The 9,470-nt window shown below is 43.5% G+C and overlaps 1 protein-coding gene across 1 annotated transcript; it reads right to left on the reverse strand.

The window, feature by feature from the left end:
• Positions 1–203: 203 nt before the first annotated feature.
• LOC129760631 (uncharacterized) lies at positions 204–5,504 on the reverse strand. Its single transcript, XM_055758289.1, has one exon. The coding sequence runs from the start codon at positions 5,502–5,504 to the stop codon at positions 204–206; it is 5,301 nt and encodes a 1,766-aa protein (XP_055614264.1).
• Between the last annotated feature and the right edge of the window lie 3,966 nt (positions 5,505–9,470).

Genomic DNA, 9,470 nt, shown 5'->3' on the forward strand with positions numbered 1-9,470 from the left:
TTCACAATCATTTTGCTCCTTCTAATCAGCTGTTCATTAGAGATGCTGACAGTTGCATCTCGACATCTTTGAACCGTCCTTTTTCGTTAATGATCCAGGGTCGTACGAAGGGTTATTGGTTTAGCCTGACATCGCTCTCTAGTAATCCAACATCCTCGCCCATCCTGAATCGCTCGCGGTTCTGAAAATAAAAGAACGAAATCTCACGAACACAAGGGGGAGGTCTGATCTGTTTGGTTTTCACGGGCAAGTTGGGAATCTTCTTCAGGCTGAAATGATTCTGGTAGTATGCACAGCTTTTCAACTGGGCGCGTAGAAGGTCCTGTAGCCGTCTTCAGAGTAACTACTCTAACAACACCGTCGGATCCAGGATGCAGCTTTTCAACACGTCCCATCTTCCAGCGGCATGGCGGTAGATTATCGTCCTTGATGATCACTAGTTTCCCAACAGTTATCTCGACAGGTGACTTCCATCTCTTGTATCGCCCTTGCAACTGAGTGAGATACTCTGTTCTCCATCTATCCCAAAAATGTTGTAGCTTTTTCTGGATAACTTGGCTCTGATTAAGCCGATTCATCGGTACTTCGCTGTAATCCCTTCCTGGTAGCTGTTGAAATGGTTCTCCAATTAAAAAATGCCCAGGTGTCAACGGTTGAAGGTTTCCTGGGTCATCGGTTAACGCAGTTATCGGTCTCGAGTTTAAACAATTCTCCACTTGAACAAGCAACGTGATCATATCTTCGAAGGAAACAGCGTTTTCTCCAAGAACCTTGAGAAGATGCTTCTTGGCCGAACGAACTGCAGCTTCCCAAAGGCCTCCAAAATGGGGTGCAGCGGGGGGAATAAAATGCCACTGAATATGGATGTTCGCGCACTCCTTGGCTACCTTCTCCTGATGTTGGCTGTTACGGAAATGAATCAGAAGTTCTTGCAGAAAATTACGAGCTCCTACGAAATTCGTCCCATTATCCGAATAAATATCCGAACAATATCCTCTTCTCCCAATAAAGCGGCGTAATGCTTGGAGAAATCGATCCGTCGAAAGGTCCGAAACTAACTCGAGGTGCACTGCCTTCGTGCAGAGACAGATGAAAACTGCTACGTAGGCCTTAATTGCTGGTCGTCTTGGGGCTAAGCGAACATATACTGGTCCGAAGTAGTCCACACCGGTCTTGGAAAACGGTCTCGATCTCGTGACACGAGCTAAAGGCAATTCACCCATGAACTGCTGAATGGGACTAGGTTTGGAGCGGAAACACTGTTTACAGTTGTGGATAATCTGCCGAGGAACATTCCGACCTCCAAGTGGCCAATACTTTAAACGAACAGAGCTGAGCAGCAACTGTGAACCTGCGTGCATCAGCTTCTGATGGTAGTACTCGTACAACAGAATTGTGAAGGGGTGTTTTGCCGGTAAAACTATTGGATGCTTGGTATCTTCCGACACTTCCGATTTACCTAACCGGCCGCCAACTCGTATTAAACTCTCCGAAGACATTCGCGGAGCAAACCATCTTAGGGGTGAGCCTCGGTGAATTTCCCTTCCTTCGACCAAGCACTTCCATTCTTCAGGAAACGTCTCCTGCTGTATTCGGCGGATTATAGCATATTCGGCGTCTCTAAGCTCTGTGACGGTTAGAAAACTCTTGGGACTTGTCTCATTTTTCATCAAGATACGCATCAGTCGCATCCAGTATGCGGTGCAGCGTATAAGCTTGGTAAACGACGAGAATTTTCCAACGTATTCTGCTCCAAAATCGGTTTGACTTGTTGCCAGGTTCACTGCAACATGCCGGACTTCTGCATCTGCTCCCTCAGTGCAAAAGCTGCTGGGTTGTTCCGGATAATTATTCTGCAGTAGCCATTCGGGACCATTCCACCAAAGATTGTTCTCCTGGATCTGATCGGGATTTAAGCCTCGGGAAATAAGATCTGATGGATTCTGTACCCCTGGAACATGTCTCCAAACACAGTTCTCCGTAGCTGATTGGATTTTCGCTACACGGTTTGCAACAAACGTAGCCCACGTCGTCGGAATCGCCTTCAACCACTGCAGCACGCAAGTTGAATCCGTCCAGAAAAACATATCCATTTCGACCTTCAACGCCTCTCGTACCTTGCAGGATAATTCCGCTGATAATAGTGCCGCGCACAACTCCAACCTGGGTATCGACTGGCATTTCAAGGGTGCAACCTTCGATTTCGACGCTAGTAGATGTACGAAAATCCTTCCTTGAGCATCGATGCTCTTGATGTATGCGCAGGCACCATACGCCTTCTCCGAAGCGTCCGAAAAGAAGTGCAGCTCCATCTTAACACAATTTGGGACGACTGCACAGCGCTGTATCTTCAACTCGTTCATCAAGTGAAGCTGCCGGTGAAAATTGCGCCATTCTCGTTCAACTTCAACTGGAACCGGATGATCCCAGTCAAGCCTTTCTCCATTCTCATTCAATTTCCACAGCCTCTGCATGAAAATTTTTGCGGTTGTGGTGACAGCTCCTACCATACCAAGTGGATCGAACAACATTGCGATTGCCGATAGAATTTTCCGTTTTGTTAGCCTTTCGTTTTCCGGGATATCCAATATGGTAAAGTTGAATCGCAAAACGTCTGTTCGAGGTTGCCACACAAGCCCTAGGGTTTTGACTGCCGGGTCTGGATCCAACTGTATTTCTTTCATATGCGGCAACGCGAAGTCTTCGTCGTCTACTGATCGCAAGGCCGTTGGCGAATTGGATGCGAACTTTCTTAGTCGAAACCCTCCACGTTTAGTTAGGCTGATTAGTTGTTCGCAGAGTATTGAAGCCGCTTCTTCGTTATCCGTTCCAGTCAAAACGTCATCCATGTAGACGTCTTCCATTATTGCCTTGGATCCCATTGGATATGATTCCTGCTCATCTGTGGCCAACTGCTTCAGTGTTCTGGTAGCGAGAAACGGTGCCGGTTTTGTACCGTATGTAACGGTGGTGAGTTCATACGTTTCCACGTTCTCCGATGAATCTTTCCTCCACAGAATGCTTTGAAGTGGCATGTCTGCTCTATCGATACCTATTTGTCGGAACATTTTCTCGACATCTGCAACAATCATTATCCGCTTCATTCGGCAACGCATGATAAGGGCTCGTAGCTCGTCTTGGATCACAGGTCCTGCCAGGAGTGCATCGTTCAGGGAAACGCCACTGCTGCTCTTACACGATGCATCGAATACCACTCGAACCTTCGTTGTTGTGCTGGCCTGTTTGATGACTGGGTGGTGTGGTAGATAACAACGCTTCTCCGGGCCCACATGCGCCCTACGCATGTGCCCAAGATTCACGTACTCATCCATGAACTGGTTATATTGATTCCGCAACTCTGGATCCCTCGCCAATCTCCTTTCTAAGCCATCTAGTCGCTGAAGTGCTATGCCGCGCGACTCGCCCATCGTCGAAAGTATCTCGTCGTTCTTCGGTAAGCCTACGGTGTATCGTCCATCAGAACTCCTCTGGATAGTGCGAACAAACTGCGCCTCGCAGCGTTGTTCTTCCGGGGAAAATATGTTCGGAGACCCTATCTCCTCACACGACCAAAACCTGGTGAGAAGTTCGTCTAGATGAACTATAGAAGCTGTATTGCAAACGATGCGCCGAGTTGAACCCTGGTGTTCAACTGCTCCGGTGACCAACCAACCGAATACTGAATCTATCAGCATTGGCAGCCCCTCGCCAAGCGGAATTTTGTTGTCGGTTTGCAAAAAGGAGAAGAAATGCTGAATGCCGAGTACCAAATCGACCGATTTTGATTGGAAGAAACCTGGATCCGCTAGTTCCACACCCTGTGGGAACTTCCACGAAGAAACCGTCACGCTAGTAGTAGGCAGATCTGCAGTAACCGCTGGGAGAAGAAGAAATTCCATATTTTTCGCAAAACTAGATGTGCGTGACTTCACAACTGCTGAAATCTGGTATTTCACAGTTGTATTTGCCTTGCCGATTCCGAGTACCGAGATATTTGAACGCCTTCGGGAGATCTTCATCCGTTGACAGAGCCTCTCTGACATGAAGTTGCTCTCCGATCCGGAGTCTAGTAGAGCCCTCGCGTGAAAGGCCTTCCCTGTATCGTCTTCAACCAAAACGACTGCTGTGGCGAGGATTATTGTCGACGAGTTGTTCCTGGCAACATTTGAAGAGACAGTTCCTGCTGTTGTCTCTGCAGGATGAGATGACTGTTGACCTCTTCTGGCGGGTGATGCTGATTGTGGATTCCTATAACCTCCACCGTCTTCTCTGAAGCACACTAAAGTGTGATGCTTTCCCATACACTTACGGCACACTTGCATAGATCTGCATTCTGAGGCTTGATGACCACGTCGAAAACAATTTCTGCATAAAGAATGCTGCCTCAGTAGTTTGTCGCGAGCGGATGCATTCAACCTTGAAAACGCTGGACAAGTGTAAAGCAGATGAGATTCTGAGCAAGCGATGCACGTTCCGGATGACATCTGAGCTGCACTATAACTTGTTCTCGAGGCGAAATTCTTTTTAGGCAACTGTGAGGGCTCCTGCTTGGTATCCTGGGCCTTTGATGGAAGTGAGGCAAGAATTTTGACTCGCGTTTGAAGAAACTGTGTGAGATCCTTGACAGTGTCCTCGGTCTGATGCGCACTGTGCTCTTCCCAAGCACGACGAGTTACGGGATCCAGCCTCGAGCATAACACCTCCAACAGCAACAAATCCTTATAATCCTCGGGCTTCACCAGCTGATCTAACGTTTGCACAACACGTTCGAAGCCTTCCAGCAACACCTGAATTTCTGATGACGATTCCTTGGTAACCTTCGGGAGTTTGAATAGATTTCCAACTTGTCGACGTTTCAAAACCTTGCTGTCGTTGTATCTAGTCATCAGTGTTTCCCAAGCGATGTTGTAGTTGGCTCTCGTTAGAGCCAAAGGGTCGATGAGTGCTCTGGCTTCTCCGGCTAGGCATCCTTTTAGATAGTGGAATTTTTCCACGTCTGGTAAGTCCACCTTGGAATGGATCAGCGATAGGAAAAGATCCCGGAAACTCAACCACTGATCGATGTTGCCGTCGAAAGTCTGCAACCTTATCTGGGGTAGCCTAACGTGTTCCGTGACTGGCTGAATGGATGAATCCATGATGCGGGTGGATTGCAGAACGCTGGTGTTCGCGGTGTTTCCTTCCAACTCCTTGATCCGGTCTAACATGCTGGCCTTGGCATCGTAGTAACGGGTAGTGAAGTCCAACCTTATACCTGGACAAGCGCCTTCCTTCGACGAATACTCTTCATGAATTTCTACATCCATGATAGCATCGTTGACCTTATCCCATAACTCATTCAGCTTTTCCAACCTGACTTGGATTTGCTGAACAGATGTAACCTCGCCCAAAGTGTTCGAAAACGCGGTTATTGCCTTGAACATCTCCAGCATTGCCTTCAATCTGGTTTGGAGATTCCTCAGCGGTGGGTTTCTGGTAGACGATTGGGCGCCGGAAGTAGCCATGGTTCTCGGTTAAACGGATTCACGCAGTGGTACACAGTGATAAAATGACAGGTGAGTATTTGTACTACGAACAAGCTTCGGCAATGAACATACACTGTAGAGCTTAACTTACTTTAAAGAAACTAAAGTTGCACTCCTCTACAGGTATCGATCGACTCCCGAAAGCCTTGGCGTACTACGCGTGCGTTGCCTTCAAACGTGGATTTTCCTCAATATTATTCGCGATTGGAATGGTTGCCCTCAGATCTTAACAAAAATAAGGCTGAACACCTTTACAGGTATGCACGTCCTAGCCGCAAATTTCGATACGAGGAAATAATTTCACGCCTCGGTTTCCGTGTGAAAATATTCTTGAAGCCAACTCGTTCGTACCCTCGATACCAAACAGAATAGCAGGATGGATGATGGGAAATAATGGCGATGTAGTATTTGCAGTCTATTAAGCTTCGGCAGGACGTATACTGTAGATTCTACTAACCTGACCGAAAAACTCGTTGCATGGATTCAATTTTAAAAATTATTTGAATCTAAAATTTTGCTGACCAGTGTATTTATGCTGTGTTGCACTCAATCGCTATAGTGCATTCGTGTGCCCCTTGCATCAATCAATACCAAAGCCGAAAACTCATTCAAACATATAACGGTAGGTACATGGTGGTGTTCGTGAGATTTATGATTGTTGTTTAGTCTCGTGTTGGAACCAGCACCGGCTGGTTCGTTCTTTGCGTCGGGTTAAAAAGTTTGCGACTCACCTAACGGTTGTGCTGTGTCCGGGAATTTAAAGTTGTGCGGGATGAATCTGGCCAGTCGATGACAAACGGGTGCTAAAACTTAGCACAGAAGTGCTGCTGCCGAAGGGGATCTCCAGCTGCTAGAGGTATGATAGTGCGTTGTGTGTTGGGCTGACCTTGACCGTGAAAGACAATGGCGCACGGCAAGTGATTGATTGAGCCGTACCTTCTTGGCTCGGGGCAGGGTGGATTAAACCAGTCAGTTGATGTGATGTTCTGTGTGCTGTGATGTTAATTGATTAACCAATGAAAACCAAAAACCAGATGATTTTCATTCCTGGAGTGTGAAGAAATTGGTCAATCTATCGTCGTTGGTGTTGATGATGCTGATCAGCGCTGATGATGATCATCAGAGATGGTGATGATTGGCCGCGGGATGATGATGATGAGCAGTGAGATCGATATATGATATCACTGCTGCTGGTGATGTTAGTTCCAAGTGCCTTGTTGGAGTATTGGTGATATTCCGGTAGAGTTGTCGTAGTGACGTCGATGTTGATCTTGTGGGTTGATGGGGTTGGTGAGAATCTCCAATTCTCATGGGTGTGGATGCGGAATGGTAAACAAACGATGTAGTATGCAAAAAAAATCCTAGCAATTGGCTGAACATAAACTGTTCTCGGGTAATTTACCTGGAGAACCGTTTTCAGCGGCTCGATTGCTGGATACCTGCTACCTCGACCGACGAATTGGGTGATGTGGATATTACAGGTGAGTTTGGTGCAACGTTGTGGTTCCGAAGTGTGTGGAAGTTGTGCTAAACGCAACGTTTTGTTTGTTGCAAACGGCGATAGCTAAACTTCTTTGACGGCGGCAAGCGAAGTGTAGACCTACCAACGGGTTTCGTGAGCTGGTGATCGTAGGTGATCGCTGCTACTTTGCGAGTTGAAACGCGCACCTGGTGTCGGGTTTCCGAGTCTCCTTCTCGGGGAATATCCGTCGCAATGGCGATAATAAATTGTACCTCCGTGGTGTGTTTCGGTTGGGCTTGTTGATCCGGCCGATGGACCAAAATGTTGGGGTGCGGGATACCTTCGTGGACTGTATTTTTTGGTGAGGGATTCCTTGGTTGGGTGGAGCTATTGGGTCAGCTCTTTCGGCGATTGTGACTTGGTTATCAAAACACTGACTTGGATTTTTACACTATTTATTCACAAGTCACAGGTAAGTTTTTGGCACAATTTATTCAACGCGGTTTTTACGGAAAATCAACGGTTTACTCAAACATTTATTTTTACTACGACAACATTTAACAAACTACTATTCTAAATCAATATCTGTTCTAATGGCGGTTTTTCTTAAGACTAAGACCGGATACAATACAAAATTTTTGCTTCTTTTTAGTAAAGGACAAACATATTTCACAATCATTTTGCTCCTTCTAATCAGCTGTTCATTAGAGATGCTGACAGTTGCATCTCGACATCTTTGAACCGTCCTTTTTCGTTAATGATCCAGGGTCGTACGAAGGGTTATTGGTTTAGCCTGACATCGCTCTCTAGTAATCCAACAATTCATAAGTTGAATCTTTAGAAAATTCTTGTCAAAAATGTAAAAGTTTAACCCAAGAAATTATAAGCACTAACGACTTGTCAAAATGGTATTCAACAATAGCTTTAAAGCATGGGTGGCCAACATTTTCAACAGGCGGGCCAAATTTTGAAGATGAGAGGGGTTTGCGGGCCACAAGGTCATTTTTTTTTTTATAATTCGGAGCAAATAAATGAATACCGTAAAACGGGGTAACTTTGATCACCGGGGTAAATTTGACCAACAATAAACTTTTCCACATTACCATCAATAACTCACTCTATAGTTCGAATTTTTAAAAACTGTTTTTTACAATTGAAAGCCTATTAATTTAGTATCAAAAAAGCAAAATGTGGTTTGTATTTGAATTTTTTTTCTGTAAGTAAAAAATCTTATTTCAAAATCATAGAATATCTATTTTTCTAGGCTCGCAAACAAACAGCTCTCCTGATGAAACCAAAAACCATTTAGAAGCAAACGGTTTGTTTTATGTGAATGAACAATTTTTTTTCTTTGTATATGAACAGTTATAGTGCTATTTTTATAGTCATTTAATGAAATTTTTTATATACTTAAAAAATAAGGACATTTTCCAAGAGTAAGCACGTATTGGACAAATGATTAGGAACCCTATAAAATCGTTAACTTTGAGGAAAAAATTTAAATGGAAACAGTCGGAAAGCCTAGGGGAATGTGTGAAGGTACAATTTCATTTGTATTTTGAAGCTCAGAATATTTAGCAATTATAATTATTTTTGCCCCTGAATGTAGGCAGCATCAAAGTTCTTTTTCCAATTATAAATATTTAAAAAATAAATCGTTAAAAATCAAGGTTATATTGTTGAACTAGCATTTTAAAATATTATGAAGTTGTTTTGTATCCTTTATGATAAAGAAAACACGTTAAAACCGACAGAGTAGAGACTGATCAATGTCACCCCAAAGCATCCAACCTGAACAGAGACGAAAACGATTTTTAAATCAAATTTAAAGAGGTCTAATAAATTTTTGCTCCCATGTTTTAAGTTTATTGGAGTCCAGTACTGGTTTAAAAAATATAAAACATGCCACATTCCCCTTAAAAGAAAAAAAATAATCGAAATATATTGAAAAAAGTTATCAATATTACCCTGGATTACGGTAACTATTTTTTTTAAAAAGATATACCTAATAAAATAATTTCTGTTTTCATTTGTTTTCTTTCTAAAATATATAGGTTTGTATAATTGGCAGATAATTGAGATTCGGTTCAGGTTTCTACTGTTTCTAAAAATTTTAAAGTAATAAATTCTAATTTTTGACTTCTGTAGCCTGTTGAGTTGTCTAACTTTTCCTTAAAAAACAATAACAAAGCAAATGATGTGATTATATGTATCGACTTAGAGTGCTGTGAAAAAAAAATCAACTTAATTCTAACATGTGCGTACTGCTTCACGAATGCCCATTTCAGATGTTATTTAATCGGAAGCGCTGCACAAAAAATAAATGATTAGTTATTATTTTGTAAACCAAGTTATTCAAAAACATTTTTTGGCTACAGAAACAATTAAATAATTCTTTTTTCAAAATGTGACACTATCCAAACAGATTTAAAAGACATCTTGCGCAACTTGTCATGTAATGTATCTATTTTTCCTTGATATTT

The sequence above is a fragment of the Uranotaenia lowii genome, chromosome 1 (assembly GCF_029784155.1).
Source record: "Uranotaenia lowii strain MFRU-FL chromosome 1, ASM2978415v1, whole genome shotgun sequence".
Lineage (NCBI taxonomy): Eukaryota > Metazoa > Arthropoda > Insecta > Diptera > Culicidae > Uranotaenia > Uranotaenia lowii.